Source organism: Notolabrus celidotus, chromosome 12 (genome assembly GCF_009762535.1).
Source record: "Notolabrus celidotus isolate fNotCel1 chromosome 12, fNotCel1.pri, whole genome shotgun sequence".
NCBI classification, from domain to species: Eukaryota; Metazoa; Chordata; class Actinopteri; order Labriformes; family Labridae; genus Notolabrus; species Notolabrus celidotus.
Window position 1 is genome coordinate 24,345,881 of NC_048283.1, and position 18,919 is coordinate 24,364,799.

General features: G+C 42.2%; 1 protein-coding gene across 2 annotated transcripts in view; it reads left to right on the top strand.

Annotated features, from left to right (window-relative positions):
* Positions 1-3,274: 3,274 nt before the first annotated feature.
* The window catches only part of cdk14 (cyclin-dependent kinase 14), a 194,665-nt gene continuing 179,020 nt past the window's right edge, over positions 3,275-18,919 (top strand). The window contains exons 1-3 of one of the 2 annotated variants that reach the window (XM_034698458.1): positions 3,276-3,426; positions 3,554-3,806; positions 16,128-16,159. In XM_034698458.1, the coding sequence (XP_034554349.1) occupies positions 3,713-3,806; positions 16,128-16,159 (126 nt within the window). In that variant the 5' untranslated portion in view covers positions 3,276-3,426; positions 3,554-3,712. Of the gene's footprint in view, positions 3,807-16,127; positions 16,160-18,919 lie in introns of both variants that reach the window. The other variant, XM_034698459.1, reaches the window with a different exon arrangement.

Below are 18,919 nucleotides of genomic sequence, written 5' to 3' on the forward strand. Positions count from 1 at the left end.
AAAAGTCCTGTGTTGACTGTTTGCTCTCACAGCTATTAAGGGAAAGCAGCAAACAGTTCATCTGTGGAAGTTCTTTTTTCTGTATGTGTCCCTCGTCTGGTTAGTCTTCTTGTACTCCAACATGCACATGCAGCCTGTTCTGTTTGTCCCTGTCCCCTGTCCAGGTGGATCCACTAATTGTCAATTAGGAGCACATGGTCTTGAAAACCCAACAAGTCCTGACTGTCTCCAGGGGGAGGAGCTTTCTCTGCTCACATTACCTACTAAAGGTGAGTTGGGCTTCAAATCTACCTGGTGCATTCACCTCAACGCCAACTGGAGCCACCAGCAGGCCACGCATTAGGAATTATTGACAAGGGGGCAGACATTTCCAAAATGTAGCCACTTCCTCCTCCAGTAATACGGCCATATGAGGCTATATTAATTTAATGAACATGCAGATTATAAAGCCTGTTTTTACACTTCCAACCACTCAAAGCTCTTTTACACCACGTCAACATCTACCCGTTCACACACTTAGGGCAGACGCTTCCCTGCAAAGTGCCAGCCTGCCCGTCAAGAACTAATCTAACGCCATTCACACACACCTTCGTCATTCCTTCAGGAGCATTGCGGGGTTCAGTATCTTTCCATGGAACACACAGTGACACATTTTGCTTCAGAGCCACAGCCTTCTACCTTTCTTAAAGGACAGCCTGGGTGAAGCTTTAGTGCACCGAGTTCTTCACCTCTCCCACTCCGCTTGTCACACCTGCCTGGTGCGCCTTCACAGTGTGCACCTTTCTTGGTATTAAATTCACCTCTCAGCTCCTCTTTCTTCTATCAGAGTTTTAGAGAAGCATTTTGACTCACCCTGTCAGTTTGCTTCACAGGAGCCGAGAGTGTGTTCTGCACATCTGACTGCTACAACAGACGCTAGTGGGGTGTAACATGTTGAAATCTGTTTAAATAATGACAATAAATATAATATGTTTAACGTGTTGATATTAACCTAACAAAGATGTAACCTCAGGGGTGGATAACAGACTTTGGAAGACTTCCAGTGCACTCACAGGTTTTACAATATGGATTTCCATCGCTTGTTGTTTAGAGAGATGGAAGAACTGAGTTGAAGTGGTGAGATGAAGTCCATGACAAGGCATGTTGGAGTGAGTTTACAGGGCTTGAGTGAGAGGGATCCACCACGATGAAATACTGACAGACCGTCAGATGGATTGATAGATGTGCATTATGAATCCCCAAACCGACGGATAGTGGTGTCACAGCAGCTTATCAGAGCAAACACAGTGCTGGATATATAAATACACTGCAAGTACATCCTAAAGAAACACAATCCTTAAAGAAAAAAAAAGGCACAATCAAATCTAGTAAATCTAAAACATTTTTTTTTAACTTGAAATGTTAACATATGCAAGTAAATCTAAATCTAATCCTGATTGAAACATACTGCAGAACATTTGAAATAGAAATCTAAAGGTCTACGATTTTGCAGAGAGGTGGAGGTGTAAATGTGCAACACTAGAGTAATGACTCAAGGTCTAGAATGTCTCTCTGATCTGTTGGTTACCTGCACTGATGTGTTGTTTTTTAAGTTATATTTTTGGGGTAGTGGTGCCTTTAATGGACAGGACAGCTGAAGAGAGACAGGAAGTGCAGGGGGCAGAGAGAGGGGGAAGACATCCAGCAAGATGGTCAAGGCCGGGAGCTGAACCTGCGACTGCTGCAAAAAGAACTATAGCCTCAGTGTATGAGACACGTGCCTAAGCCGCTTGGCCAACGCCACCCCTAGATATCTGGATTTAAAGTTTAAGAAAAAGCTAAACAATGATCACATGATGGCTGATAGATTCTACCTCTATCTACCGAATGACTGTCAAAACGTGATTGGATGATGGGACATCAACATTCTCTTGTTTAAAGATTCTGTGTTCAGATGCTGACATGGGCTTCGAGATTATGTTTAGGTGCATACATATTGTAGTCATTAAAAGAGTCACTTGCACTTTGTCTCATTAAAGGGTCATCCAAAGGCCTTTGCATGCATCACTCATTGGATCCTCGGTAGCCTTTGACCCCAACAATGTCACAGCTGAAGCTCCTCATCTCTTCATGGTTTCCAAATGAAGACCTAAAGTTCCCTTTAACGCACCAAACACTGTAATATGTTTCTTCATATAGCTTTACCTTTTTACACACCATTGAGATGTCTTGTTAAATGTAGGTAAATTGTCTGCATGCATCATTGAGACGCACTCTGCAATGAAGGAGCAATTCAAACTGATCAAGCTGTGCATTCGTCTCCATTATGAGCGCTCCAGTCAGAGTAATTAGGCAGCAGTATGAAAACACTCTGCCCTCTGCATTCCAGAGATGTTTCCAGACCAGGCTGCTCGCTCTCTGATCCACTGAGATCCCTCACTGAGACGTGTTAAGGTATACACTCTCTGCTATACCATGTTTCTCTTCATGCCACTGAATTACTCATGCAGCTGCTGTGGTGACTGCAGCACAGGCATGATCAGATCAGAGATGCCAGCCGGCACATAAAGACACATGACAGAAGCAGAACAGAGCTCATGAGCTCACTGCTGCAGGATTTAGATTATTGATGCTGCTGTTTCATAGCTGTGATAGCTTTAATCCCAGAGCTAGCTTTAATCCCAACTTTATACCAAAGAAAGTTGACTGACAGAGTGAGATATTATGGAGGCAGAAATAGGCTGCTGGATGTTATCATCAGATGATTATGTTATGGGATTCTTTCATGCGCTCAGAGAAGAGGAACTTTTTGTGCATATTCATAAAATCAAGTGTTTCTGAGAATGTCAGGAATCATTTTAGATCTTGCAATACAAACTGCTTTCGCCAAATGAATGATAAACACGTTGAGTCAATGTGTTAATGGACACCGCCGAGATTTGTATCGATTCAATTCAGCAATTAATCGCCTTTATATCATGCAGAATACACCACATGAGCCGGGTTTGACCAGGTGGTTTGTATGAAGACTAGACCACACATCCACATCTCATCTCCAGGTGAAATCAGAGATTCTGCTGATGAAGCTGGTGTTCGGGGAGACCCTCGACCTGCACACAATGACCGGGTCTTGCAGAGGGCAGCAGTCTCATGCAGGAGCGCTGACTACAAACTGGTCCATGAAAATATTCCTCCTCCTGCAACACATTACAGGGCGGAGTTATCTCTCTGACAGACACTGTCAGGGACATATAGGAACGCGGTGCACCCCGGGACTCCTCCAATCCTCGTGTCCAGGGCGGGGACTAAGGGTCGAAACCAGAGCGAGAATCCCAAAAATGACATCTCGATTGCGGTGGAGCAGGGAGCGACCGGGACGCTGAGAGAAGAAAGAAAGAAGTCAAAGCTAGAGCGCAGATATCAGGATCTAAACCCAAAGACGCAGCAGTAAGACGCAGACAATTACGCACCGTCTCCAGTTTGGATGCTTCTGCTTCTGCGCGGACTTTTCCTGCTTTTTGGAAATGTAGTTGCATTCTTGCGTAAATCTGAAGAAGGCATTTGTTTTTACTAGTTGATGAAAGAAGTGAGAGGCGCTGAGGCTCCGTTTCCTGTTTGCCAGTGTTGTGCAGCTGGGCTGAAGAAGCCCCGCAGGGCTGCCTGAACACCGGACCTCCTTCTCCGTCTCAAACCGCTGCCAGTCCGCTGCCAAACTCGGCGAGGAAGAAAAGAAATGTGTGACCTGCTGCCAGCCTCCCAGCCCGTGGAGAAAATCGGCAAAATGAAAAAGTTGAGGAGAACTTTGTCAGAGAGTTTCAGGAGCATTGGTGAGTAACGGGACGGGTTTTTCATTTTCCACACCAGTTTCCACTCTTTGTGCAAAATGTGAGCAGAAAAATGTCTCCAGCAGCAGAAACCCACAGGCTGCTGTTTCCTACAGAGCTGATGTCTGGTCACAGAGAAACCCACAGTAACTTGGCCTGACCACATTTCTCTGAGCAAAATGTAGCTGACTCTTGGTAGGAGGCTGAAACACTTTGAAGAGAGACATTTAAAATCTGCTGTGAAGTTTGTGATCACAGAGAGAGCAAACCTGGAATGTGTTCCTGGAAATGTGCTGTGGACTTTCAGGATGATTGCTCAATTCTGATTCCTAGATGGCACAGCGTTTCACGAAAAACCTCACAGACTCATCTTTGCCATTATATAGCCTACGACTATTCTATACACTAATTCATCTATGCATCTACATGATGCATTAGACATATTCCTGGAAAAAATGGCACATTATGTGAAAGAATGTGAATCATATAAATGTAACTCCCTTTTAAATGGATGATCAAAACCCTACTAATCATTTGAATGCCACTTACAGTAAAGTCTGAGTGATAATGTCATCAAATCACTTTTTGATCCTCCTGTTGATGCTTTAATTGACAAACCATTATGACTCAAATTATGTTAACTCACCACGATGTCCCTCAGTTTCTTTTTGTCTGAGTAAATGTCCCAGAAATAAATTTTACTTAAACTTAAAATAGAAAACTGTGATCAAATGTCAAATCTGTCACAGCCCAGCACCTAAAAACAGAGGAGTGTCTTCACTGGAAAGAGGATTATTTATCATTGACCTCATGGTACAAACAACAGTTGTTAAATCGTCCCTTAATGTTGGTTTCATTGCTTCTGAATCAGAGTGGCACCGCTTTATAATGTTCTTCACCGCCACTTCTCGCTGACATGCTGTGCACACTGATGCTCATCTGTGGTATCAGCTTATCTTCCCAGGCATCGTCCCAGAGCCTCATCTTTAACGTCCATATGAAAGCTTTTTATGTGTAAGTATTATTTTCTGCAGAAGGTATAATCCAGCAAGTGATGTGTGGGGTGGTTTAGAGATGGTGTCATCTCGTAGTTTGTCCAGCAGAGAGCTCCGGGTGCAGGTCACAGTCCTCTCAGCACTGTCTGCAGCACAGAGAGAGCTTCAGAGCAGACTGGAGACAACACTGAAACTGATCAGAGCTGTATTTGAAAGCGGGACGGGAGCCTGAAGTGGACATGTGTCTCTACATGTTGTGGTGGCAGTTCTACCCACTGAAAAGCTACTGTAGGGATCTTGAAGTCATTTCAGATTCATGGGGAGTAATAAGCTCAAACAACCTTCAACCACACATGGTTGAGAAATTGCTGTGGCTTCCTGATTTAGGATTCACCTGCGTATTTCTAGGATATTTGCACAGGTACTGCAGTAAGAGCAGAAATGTTTGCACGTAATACTCAGCTGATTGATCAGACGCATCAGAATTAGCCACAGCACATTTTGTTCACTCACTTGTACCTTTTTAATATCCAGTTCATTCCAGCTGTTTCCTTAAGAGCTTGACCTGACATCAGATGATCATAGCTTGTATCTCAGAGGTGCAAAAGCTCAAAACAAACAGAGATAGACATGGCATGTCGTTGTCCGGCCCGTCACAGAAACCAGTCTCCTGTTTTGTTTAGTCCACCACCAGAAAATTGTCCCATCGTCCCGAGGAAAACAAGCTTTGTTATCTGAAGTTAATGACGTATATCAGTCTGCTCTGATGGGGAAAGCGGCTTTGTCCTTCTCAGATAAAGCGGGAATAAGTGGAGAGCTCAAGAAAACAACTAAAATGTACTTGTTCTTACAGGAAACAAACTTTGTTTTCTCAAGAGTACGAGATAAATCAGTTTGTTATGATGTGAATACCAGAGTTTTTATCTGAGATCTCGAGGAAACAACCAGGAATGACTCGTTAGCTCAGAAGAACAGAATACAGTCAACTTATGGATGCAAATGAGGGCTTCTGTAGATGAATATTCTTCCATAAGTGTATTTGTATTTAATTTTTTTAGCTTTTTCATGCCTTTATTCAGAGAAGAAAGGACAATGGATAGAGTAGGAAATGGGGAAAGAGTGGAGAGTCACATGTGGGGAAGGAACCGCAGATTGGAATTTAATTTTTTAAACATCCGTAGATGGGGTGCACAACTCCACCACCAGGCCAAACCGGATTCCCCTAAAGTCTTATTTCTGATACCAAATGCAAAATTCTGTCTCATCCATCATTAAGCCAATGCCTCAGTTTTTAAGTCTGCAATTTTTTAAAGCCTCTGTAAACGTAAATGGAATATTTAAACCCCTTAAAACCCAGCGTGAAAACGTGTTAAAAAAACGTGATTGAACATATTTGAAATTGGAATAAAGTTGAGTTCTAATATTTTTACATAGTTTTTAGTATTTACATATGGTCTCAAATATCATAGGTAGAATGTTTTTGTTGATTTTGTTTCCCAGGGCCTTTAAGTCCTAAGTCGAGAACTTGTCAGAGATTCATGAATCCGAAATATCTGATGAGGAAGTCAGAAGATGGCAAGGAACAGTTTGTGCAGGATATGTGCAGAATGCAGGAAAATCCCTGCATCATCTTCATCATCATTGTCATCCTTTGGGTTTCTGTTTCACCTGAACTTATTCTTCAGTGATGAACGACGCTGCTTCAGAAACCTCCGAACACGAATCATCACCCACATCACCGTTTGTCAAGGTGCACCCATCAAATCTCATCTCATCTGCCTCTGTTTCTCGTTTTATCTCTCGTCCTGACACACGCACATCCTGCCGCAGACACACACCCACTCACACACACTCTTACACACACACGCAGAGAGTCTTGGCATGTTCACAGGGCTCAGTGGCCTTTGAAGCAGCGTGCGTGCAGAGTGAGTTTGGGTCGATGTTGCGGGAGAAGAAAGATTGGCATTGACTTTTCCACTGTGCTGACTCTGATCTCCTATTGGCCATCTTTCCTCCCATCTAGATCAACACATCTGAGCATTGATCGGCCCCTCGCCCTGCTCTATGGACGCTTTAACAAAGCACATTCAAGAGGCAGCGTATTGTTTATGTCCTTCAAACAGTGTTGATCCAACAGCTCCCAGCGGGCTCAGTGGTATCACGTGTCAATTTACGGCCGCGTGAAACATAATGCATTGTGGATGTTTTATTTTTAATAGCTTGGAAGCGGGTTAATAGACTCATGCAGGGTTTCTCATCCTGCTCTGAACTGTGAGCTCAGGCCAGCTCTTTGAGGGTTGAGTTATTGGAGAGCGTCAGATTGTTAATGTGAGGTTGTCAGGAGGAAACCTCAGATAGATGTGTTGTTGTCTGCTGAGTACGCGACTGCAGATGGCTATCAGACAGATTGTATGGACATCAAATATCCAACACATCTGGTCGGCCGTCCACCTTAATTAAAAACACTGATAATTAAAAGCTTGATTGAGGATTTTTCACATTTTTTGTATTGCTGTTTTTACTCAAACATCAGACATTAAAATCATCCGACGCTTCATATTTATCTGTCCTACTCTAACATGTTGTTTTGGTTTGGTTGTGGCTGAGAGATCTCTGCAGGATAAGTCCTGGCATGAAGCAGATTAACTGAATGTTTCTGCCACTGAGGTGCACTTGAGTGAGTTAATGAACCCTCATCTGCTCCTGAGGAGCTGCAGAGTGTGGCGGCCTTTAGGTCAGGTGTGACTGCAGCTTCAAGGTGTGAATGTGTGATCAAAGCTACGTCCGTGCTCCTGTGTCTTCATTTTAAAGCTAATTTACATCCTTAAAAGTACGCCTGGATATGTCACATGACTGTTTCTATCATGTGAAAAAAAAGAGGAGGTAGATATCTGAGTCACTGCAGCAAAGGTCTCTGTTTCTGCATGCATAGAAAAAACAACCTTTAGAGGTTTTCAACAGAATCTGGGGCTGAAAGAGCTTCCTGAAGTCTCTGGCTGTTTTCGAGACCAGCTGCAACATACTACCTATGAATGTAGTATCAGTACGTACTGCATAGTGCATACTGCGTTTGAAGGTAGTCTGTTGTCTGACTGTTCTGTTGGATCTGGTCTGCAGGATGCTGTGACAGGTGTCGTTGGATTTTTCGGTTTCGGAATGAGGAACTAAACAACGGCCAAGCTGATAGATAAACTGCGTCTTTAGCAACACTTATGATTTAAAAAATTAAGAAGTGGTTTATATGGAATTTAATAATTGTCATATATGGAAAAAAGAACTGCAACGTTAGCGCTGTGCATTGTGGGTATCCATCCATCCATCCATCCATCTTCCTCTGCTTATCCGGGTCCAGGTCGCGGGGCAGCAGTCTCAGCAGGAAAGCCCAGACACACCTCTCCCCGGCCACTTATACCAGCTCTTCTGGGAGGATACCGAGGCATTCCCAGGCCATCTGAGAGATATAATCTCGCCAGCGTTAGGGATGGGCATTTCAAGCCAAAATACTATGCGATAATCATTGGCATCTATTCGACGATTATTCAAATAATCCCCCCCCCCACACACACCTGTCCCATTAACAGCCCGTTTGTGTGGCAGTCATGTTAACCAGCACCGAGATGAGGTGCTGATAGTAGCGGGCACTGACAGCATCTGTCTCGATCTTTACGTCTGTGTTTCTGTGACATGGCGGCGTGGCTTGTATGTTTACCATGATATTTACGTTTTACAGCCATGCTCAGCTTCTAGAAATACGTGTGTAGTAGCGTGAGATTCAGAAACGGGGAAAATCGTCATGACTGTCGCAAATGTTTCCTTCTTCTTTTTTTATTTAATGTAGTTAGCATTCTTCTTCTTCTGTTTGCTATTACAGTTAGCAAACAAATTTAAGACGCTCTATAGCCACTGTCTGGCGGGAATACTGTATTACAACCAGGCACCGGTAAAAACAATGAAAAATTGTACTTTTAAAATAAGAAAATATTCGAAGTAGCTCTTTGATTTTTACGAAGTGAATAAATATGTAAATATTCGAAAATCATTGCCCATCCCTAACCAGCCTGTCCTGGGTCTTCCCCGGGGCCTCCTCCCAGACGGACATGCACGAACACCTCCCCAGGGAGACGTCCGGGAGGCATCCTGACCAGGATGCCTGAACCACCTCCTCTGGCTCCTCTCGATGCGGAGGAGCAGCGGCTCTACTTTGAGCCTCTCCCGGATGTAGTTTTGGCATACTGCAGATTTTCCTCTTGCTCACATACTACAAACGGAATTCTGGCCAATCCATAGTACTAGTATAGTAGGCGGTTTCGAGAACAGCCTCTGTTTCAGGAGCTACAACAGCCTCAGTATTCAACAATCAAATCTGATCCAACTGACAAAACTCTGAGCTGGTCCGAGCCCTGCTTCTGGTCCGAGCCCTGATTCTGGTCCAGAGAGGTGGACAGAACAGACTGAGTCATCTTCATCCACAGTCTGCAGACAAACCTTCACTTAGACGTTTCTATCACTCATCAAGTCTCAGTCCTAAAAACAAAAAGCTCCTCCAATGTTCTCTTTAATGTGCAAATGTAAATGAATCTCCCCGGTGAGGCTAATAAAGTTTTAATATGAAGTCAGCTATAAATACACCTAATCCAGATCGTCTGTGTTCTGCAGATAAAAATGTGGGTTAAGGTACTTTGTGTGGATTTAACAGCACACCCCTGATGATCATTCTCTGAAAACACCTCCTCTGTCTGAGAGACAGCTTTGCCTTCTTAATGTTTTCAACACAACTTTGATCAAAAGGCGAATTCCTCCATGAGAGAGACGCAGCATGAGGAGCTGTAGAAGCAGTAATGAGGTGTTATGGGTTTAAGGCAGGAGAAGCAGGCTTACTCTCTTCTTCAGGAGTGAGTTTGGACAAAGCGTCTTCTCTCGCTCTCTTTCTCGCTGTAATATTTTATGTCTCTTTTTTATAATTTCAAAAGGGGATTCTATTATTTCCTGTGTGCGCTCTGGATATAAATATAGGATGAAGAATATTTGCAGTGAGCAGAGAGTGCTCAGACAGCGTGTCAGGAGCACTGAGATCTCCATGTTTTGACAGAAACAGATCCTTTCTCAAACTCTCCCTCTGCACAAACAAGAAAAAGCTTTGTCTCAATGTTTCTCAGAAGGTTTCAAATGTAATTCTATTTCTATCACATGTCAAACATCAGGTATAGTGCATCGTATTCAAAGCAGCGTGGGGCAAACTCAATACTTGAATTATTAAATGGACATCAAACATTTGATCTCGACTTTTAGAAGTGAAGCTGTGAGTTTTTTTCCGCTTGTTTGCTTTAAATCTTTCTGCTCAGCTAAGCTTTTTTTCCTCATCCTTTATACTCGGGATGGAAATTACTTCAGTATCGATCCTCCTCTCTCACTTTCTGCAAGAAAGCAAAACAGCATAACTTCAAAATGTTAAACTGTTAAAGTAAGTGTAATTTATACACTTAAAGGGTCATAACACGCTCTGCAAGGTGGATGTTAAAGTTGGCAGATATAGATTTTTGCGCGATATGATTAGAGCTGTGGGCAGCAGATTTAATAAGCTGCAGCAAACTTTGTGAACAAACAGGAGAGGAGAAGTTCTCTGCTGTCTGATTTATATTCCCTCTGCACGCCGGTGTCTGCCATTTTTATTATCTGTCAAACACCGTTTTTTTTAAAGCAGACGAGAAGTCAGTTTGACATATTGAAGAATAACCTGAGACATAGAGTGGCTTTGTCTTTCTGCAGTTATATCACACAGTGGATACATAACTGAGATGAGTTGTAGATTTTTTGTCATAGATAATATAAAAGCGGTGCACAGAGGTGTGGAGATCTGCTGTTTAGCTTTTCAGCACATTCATTTCATGCATTTCAGAAACTGCACCTCCAGGGTTCAGGGTTTAGTGGTCTTCAATATAATGCAAAGCTGCCTACTGCTAAAATAAAAGATATCATCGACTGTACAAAATCCTGGACAGCACAGCAGCTCCCCTGAAGTGAATCCAAAGCCTTTAGAGCTCCCTCTGCTGACTTGCTGCTGAAAAGGTTTGAGTTTGCCTCCTCCATGAAAACAGATGGGGCATAGGGTGATCTGGAAAAGAACATATAGCACAAATAGTTCTCTCTCAAACATGCTTTGTGTTGTCATTAGCTCTCATCATGCCAAAATTTATGCAAGTGTTCTTTTCTATGCAAAGTTACATTTTAACTAGTTATTTAATGTAAGACGAGATTTGATGTCCTGACAAATGCAGGCTGCTGCAGCGCGAAGCAGAGGAGGCATGGAAAGAGAAAATGTTACAAACACTAACACAGAAGCCATCAAACTTCCTACCTTCAGTGTCTGCTTCAGGAATCTGCAGCATTTTGCTCCAGCTGTGCGTAAGTTGTGTCCTAAGTTAGGGTCTGAAGTCCACACTTAATCATATGTTGAAACTAGTTAGTTTGTAACTTAAGTTGTGTCCTTTTTTTGGTTTCACCACAGAGACGTAAGGTTCATCTTAACTAGTAGACTGCAACGTCCAAACTAATCAAAAGATTGTCGCACATATGACATTTACACTTCCAGCAGCCAATCAGAGGAAAGCACCAATTTTGATGCAGGGGTTGTAACATTGTTGTCTTTCATGGCTAACCTTCTCTGAACTGACCAACAGCAGAAACAAACTAAAGTAAGGTGATAACTATAGCCTTAAGCCTTAATTTACAGTGTGTATAATAACAGTGACAAGCAGTGGTAAAATTATCAACTATAACATATGTTAATACTCAGGAGTGCAAATCTTGGTCATCATATTTTTCCAAAGGATGTAATCTCTTGCAGATAACACGTTGCCGACGTAATATAGCTGGGAGAACCCTCTGTATCTCCTCATCCTCCAAATCATCCCACCTTTCAAAACGACGCGCCATGGCAGCCGGTATAGCCTACTCTCCGGAGGACTTTACACCTTCTAAGAGCAAAGTGTAAGAATTACGTTGTAACTTAGGCTTACGTTTGAACCATCTCAGGTGGTGCAACGCCCAAAAAGTTAGTAGAGTGTAAACTCCATCCTAAATGAGAAACTACGTTCAAACTAGGCTACGTTTGAACCTACAACCAGTTGGTGCATCAGGCTGCTGTTCTGCTGTGGACCGGTTCCACCTAAGAGATCTGTGATGTTTTATTGCTCAGTAAATGTGTGTTTTTGGTTGGCAGAGGATGTGTGCCGTCAGTGCTGCCGTTAGCCACTTCACTTTGCTTCACTTTACGCATGTCTTGGCTCCGCTAGCACAATATATATATATTTTTTGCCAGTTCTGTATATTGAGCGAAATTCAATGACATTTTAATTTGCGTAAAAGTTTACATTTTATAATTTTCATTTAAATGTAGAAAAGAAAAACCTATAATAATGAGACTGGAAAAACGACACTCCTAACAGGAGAAACAAGGTGCATACATGTGCATAATTATATACCTGTATAGGTCCATAAATACAGTCACCTGCACATTTACAATACAAATATACAAGTCTCAGAACTCAACACCAGTGCAATATTTAAACACAGCATTGAAACCCTCTGTTTTGAAAAATTAAAGGCAGAATACCTTTTTTTTTTTTTTTTTCTGGGCTTTTAAACCTTTATTATAGAGGAGAGGACAGTGGATAGTATAGGAAACAAGTAGAGAGTATGGGGAATGACATGCTGGAAAGAGGCCACAGGCTGGACACGAACCTGCGCCAACCGGTTCATGGGCGCGCAACTTAACCATGAGGCCAAATCCACACCTAAAGGCAGAATAAACTTAAACTGCAGTTCCTGAAGTGTCCACTTTGGGCCAGATGCAAAAGCTCAGAAATCTCCATTAACACCCATTAAAAGCGTCATTTTTACAGAAAGTGAAACAGGTTTTGGTCTACATTGCTAATTTCTTTATTATTATGATTTATAAACATGTCCATTTTGAAGATATTTAGACTAAGAGTTATTTATTGATTCGCATAATTGGGGCACAGCTTAGTTGACTTACAGACGGGTGCACATAAGCTGTGTTCCAGGAGGCCGAGGGCGTGCCTCACCTCCACCTCTTTGTTTTGGTTCGCTGAAAGTTAGGTTGAGTAAGCATCTTCAATATGGCGGTTTCAAAACCTGTCTTCAGGACCAGTGGGTGACATCACACAGCATATGTCCATGTTTTATACAGTCTGTACTCACTGCTAATAAAGGCGCTATCTTGGCTTCACATCTGATAATGGGAGGAGACAGAGGTGTGCTGTTCATATTAATACACATTAAAGGAATGGGACTTTTTATGGTTCTACTTGTAGATGTTATCAATAAATGCAATGTGCTAAGATTGGGATGTAGTGATTTATGAGAGAAACTTAAGGAAAAGACTGCTAACACAACATTGTTGATTGTTTTCTCATAATGTTCCTGCTCCAGCTTTACGTAGAGTAAATCTTAATGTGGAACAAAAACAAATCAATTCCGAAAGATCCTTGGAAATATGTTTTAATGAATATTTGAAGGGATCATTTTAATAACACTGATTGAACCCGACAGTGTTAAACGCCCCTCTTGCACACTGAGCACTAAATCTTGTATGTCAGCCGTGCAGCGCAGGAGCTGTATTGTCTACCTGCAGTCTAATCCATTGTATTGAGTGTGGATTTGCGGCTGTGATGATGCTGTCTGGAGTGTCTGGGAAGTCTCTGGGGAATGTGTGTGTGTGTGTGTGTACGGACCCTCTGAGGAGAGGGAGGGAGGCAGCAGTTTAACGGCTCAGTGGCTGCACTGACAATGCTTCCAAACACTCTGACATAAAAAGGTAATTTCAGCACAGAGCGGCCCCCTGAGCACTCCGTCTGTCTGTATGTCTGTCTGCCTGTTAGCCATTGGCACTGCCTTCCTCAGCAGACAACATAATTATCATGTGAAGTTATTAACTGAAAAATCATCATAAGACTGTTAATAATGATCCTCCAGAGCTACGAGAGTCATTCAGAAATCAAAGCTGTAGAAACAAACAGTTAATTTCCTCCTCCCTGAAAGAATGAAGGAGTCTGACGTCAAATGCAAATCTGCCCGTCCCTCCACCAACTGTGAGGAACACAGAGTGGAACAAATGATGAAGAGGTTCTGCTATCATTTCACTTTGTGACAGACTTTTTTTCCAGCGCTGATTTTTAAGTTCTTTGTGTCTGAAATAAAACAACACCCAACATTTTGATCAAATCTGAGAGTGGTTCCCTGACTATTTCAGAGAGATTGTGTCTGTATTTAATGCTGGATGTAAACCTTAACCCTGACTTCCAGCTCTAATGCATATCCTGGGTAACAGATTCTTGGTAAAGCTAAAACTAGGGTTTGATGTATTAGTACATTTTGGAAGATTTGCTTGCATTGATGGGATGTTTCACAAAATACCATCACAGTCAGAACAACAGTGCGAGATGGCCTCAGCCTTAGCTACACAGGGACATACATCATTGTTTCCATGGAGGCTGGTGCAATTCAAATATATTAAACCGTGTATCTGACATATGTTTACTTAAACTGCAGCATTGAAATTATGAGTATGATCAGAATCTTAGTTAAAGTTTGCTACTGTCTGTGCATTATACTGAACATCGCTGCAACATCCTTAGGAGTCAGCCAGGCTTGAGTCCAACCTCTCAACATTTTGAGCTTATGACTGTATGTCAGAGAAATTCTCAGAGAGTCAGAGAGTTTCACGATCATGCAACATTTAGAGATGTGATTCTCCTGGATATACTGTATGTGCTTGGGGAAATAAGGAAAATGTCTGGACTTTCACAGATTCATGTGATGATAGTGTTCATTTCAAAGTATCCATGCTGATGTTTGTGTTGAGCTTGAACTCCACCAAACTGACAGAAGTAAGCCATGTTAGCTTTATGTGTTTATTAGCAGGCTGTGCATAAACTTCAATGTATGATTTAAACTAGCCACCCGTTAATAAGCCAACAAGCAATGCTAACCCTATGATGAGATGTAACTCTGATACCGTTACACTTATAGCTTTGTTTATGTGGCTTATGGCCAAATTCCACAAGATCCGTCTCCGGTCCGTCTCCGGTCTTTCTCCGATCCGTCACGGCCCAGATCTGATAGGTTTCTTTTCTAGTCAATCTGTTAACTTCCACTGGATCCACTCTGTTGCGTCCCGGCTGCATCTCTGATGCAGCAGGTCGGAACGCAAAAGATCAGATACGCAAGACTTCTATTTTTGCCGGATGCCGGAGCACAACACATCAATCTCAACAGAGCAGATGTAGCGGGACAGGAAGTCATTAGGTCAGAGTTTTTCAGAGGCTGATAAAGACAACGTAGATGAGGAGAGGAGGAGGAGAATCCTTGATTCAGTGATTGCTGTGGCAAAACCTCGGTCACGTGACTCCAGCTGTCCGGTAGTCCTGCTCCGTGCTGCATTCTGAAAACGCAACCGGTGGGTGTTGACGGACGAGAGATTACAGAGACGGACCGCAGCGGATCGGAGACGGACCAGACTCGGACCGGACATGGATCTGGAAGTCCTGTGTTAGTAACAAAGACTGTAGCTAGCTGTGACGTCACTGAGGTCGATCCACATTTTGAAAACCTGCTAACTCTAAACCCTTAGGTTTATTTTTAAACCCTTCTTGCATGTGCACAGAACATATTAAGTCATCCCAGTCATGTTGTACAAAACTATATATTGACCATACATGGGTTACTTATGTGCAGCCTGTAGCTAGAGATTACACATAGCTGACGTTTTGTTGAAACAGAGGTTTGTAAGTGTTTTAAAATAAACAGGTGACATATGCACATTTTAAAGTGGGTGAAAGAAGAGACTATTGCATTTTTGTCTGATGACATCACATGCCTACATTTTGACCAACATCTGCAACTTATCAACAAGTGTCGTTGACATCTAGTTTACGAAATTCACATCTTTTATATCCACAATATGAATCCCCTAAGGTCTGCAATAGGAGGGCGTGGTTAACTCCGCTTTGATATCTTCATTTGTTTTTTCATTGAACTGATTTCCATCCTTGCCTATATTTCTGTCTGCCATCTTTCAGTAGAACTTTATAAGAAAATAGTCATTTATCACCAGAGCCCGTGAACTCGGTTCAATCCAAACACAGCCCTGCACTGTTTAATGAGCACAGGATGAATTCTTGACAAATGTGAGCACAGAGACGAGACCCTGTGCTGCACCTCTACCATTCCACTTTCCTATTTAGCTCTTTCTTTAAAAGATGTCAATACTTACAGCGTCTGATTCTCTCTTTCTTTCTTCTCTTTGCAGCTTTCAAGAAGGAGGACAGCGGCTTTGATGAGGTAGGAACCAAACACGAGAGTTTTCAGGAACTGGTGGCGTCACTGGCCCAGTTTCCTGCAGCTTCATGTCTGAAACACACTGTTCTATGTTGGCTGTATTTCTCACTAAAATTATTCATCAAGGTCTTGCTGGCCAGATGTTGTCAGGACTGCATTGCAGTTGATTTTTGGGGGATGGGGTGAGGGTGTGAATCCTGCTGTAACTCAGTGCATATGGTGTGTAATATATTCATGTCTGGAGCGTGGTGGTTCTCCCTCTCATCTTAGAGACATCCCTCAGGGTCACTCGCCATCACACAGCTCCTCTGCCAAATGAGACACCACCAGCTCCACCAATCAGATCCTGTCTGTGTGTGTGGGTTTAGTCAGGGCTGCAGACCTGCTTCACAGCCATCCCACTACTGTGAAATACCAATTATTCATGCTTACAGTGCTCTGTTTTATTGGAAATGCTCTGTTTAAACGTGAGGTCAGACAGCTTTTGTATTTAGTGTTTTGTCCAAAGACAGCAGATAAACTACAGAGTGGTAGTTGAGATTTTAGGCAGGTGCAGTGATCCGGTGTTATGATATCCTATGTTTCTCAGACTGCTCTACAAAGTAAGGAGTGATGCAGGAACGTGCGCACAATTCCTAAAAGCAGCTCCTCTTTCCTGCCCCAGTCTCAGTGTGAAATTCAAATTAAGAAGATGAATACTGGTGTGTGAATGTGCCAGGTGTATGGCATATTAAAATGAGTTTAGTATTTAAAAACACTGCAGGAGTGTGATTCAAGTCAGGGAACCATTTTACTCCATGAAGTGCATCTGCTGCACAAGGAGAGGGAGGTTTCACTATGAATGCCAAAGAGCTTGTTTTGTTGCTAATCAGCATTATGGATTCTATCTTCATTAATCACACCTGTAGTTCACCTATTTCACCTGTAGCACAGTAAGGTAGGAGATCAGCGGTTTGGTCTCAAGAGTCAATATGATGAGAGGAGGGTTGTGCAGAATTACAGTGTCAGACCATTCTCATTTCCAGTGTATTGATCACAGCGGCTTGGTTAGTCGCCAAACGCCACAAGTTGATGCAGTATATTATGTCATTACTAGATGCTGTGCTCATGCATTTAGTTTTGATGTCCCTTTGATATCAGGTAACTGGATATGGAGTGCTTGGGTTAGAGGTTTGGGGGAATGGACAGGTCATTGTTCAGTTCTTTTAACCCTTAAAGACCTAGACCATTTTTGGGGGTACCAGACTCTCCCGTATTTATCTTGTTTTTCTAATATATTGAAGCACTCAGCATCAAGTGCCATACATCATTTTATTCAGGAGAACCTTATCTTTCACTGTGCTGCATTTAAAGTACCAGTTTTACTTTAGTTTTGTCTGATAATGGATGAAAATACTGAAGTTTTTTAAAAATTGTATGGAAATTTAGGTCATTTTTACTGTGAACTCAGACAAAACATTAGGAAGTTTTGTTTTGTTTTGTTAGAAAGTTGTACTTAGGTGTTTTAGACTTCCAAATAAATTTTTGTCACTATCAAACCTTTACTGAGCAAGTTACAGCCATTTATTATAGTATTTTCTAAGGCGTTTTTAGTGGAAAAAGCAGGTGTATTCTTATGTTTCATTTACTGACCTTGTAGATGTGTGTAAAAAAGGTCTGGTTTCCCTGACGAATCAATGCTGCTAAATTTGATGGCGTCATCACGGTCACCACGCAGCCGCTGAATATGCAAATGAGACGAATGTGGTATCGATGGAAAGCTGAGAATGTCCGCTGTACCTGAGTTTTTAAAGCTTGTTGATAGGATCTGAGGTTCAAAAGTTATTAAACATTTAAGAAGAAGAGATATTTGGGGCCGCCGGCAGCCATCTCAGTCTTTGAGGGTTAAGAAGTCTAAGGTATGTATCTTAGTACAAAGCTAACTCGGTAGTTTCCAAACTCCAACATAACTGACTCCCATCCTTTCACATCATAAACCAAGTGTTATTGCACAGCAAATACTCATGAAGTATTAAATACGTGCACTACTCCTTTATGATCACTTACTCAGTCTCTGTATCTAATAAGCCGCACAGTAAGTAACCGACAGTCAGTTTATGGATAGAATAAACAGCCTTGAAGGTCTCTTTTTGTTGAACCTTCAAAACACTAAGATGTTGTCAACATAAATCATCCTGCTGACAGACTCATCATGAATCTGATTTGAAGACATCCTGTAGATAATACTCATTGTTCCATAAACTCTGTAATAATGATATTTTCCACCCTGTAGAACACATCGATTCCTCCCTCTGTTTGCTGTGGTAGGCGGCTGGCTGATGATGCAGTCAATACGTCTGAGGATTCAGGGATGTTATGTTTGTATCGACAGGGATATCCTGCTCGGTTGCTCTTTTGAGTTGAAGTAAAAGTAGGCATTCAGCGTTGGTCTACCTGCAAACACTGCAGTGAGCGACGTGTAAAGCTGCGCCCTCGATTTGAAGCATCAATGTTTTCTTTATGCTTGTGGATCCTCTCCAGCGTGGTGTCTTGGAGGGGCAGTGGCAGTGCTTGATGAATAAGTGATAAGACAACAGGACCCTTTGTGTTGCTGCTGCAGACATGCTGCTGCTGTAGATGGTGTTTAGATTCCTTTTATTTATTTTATCTGTGATCAAGAAGATTATTATTAAACTTGTAAAAGACAAAGCTACATTGTTAGACATGATCACTACATTATCCATTTCATTTTATTTAGATTTGCTCTCATTTATTTGCAGCTTT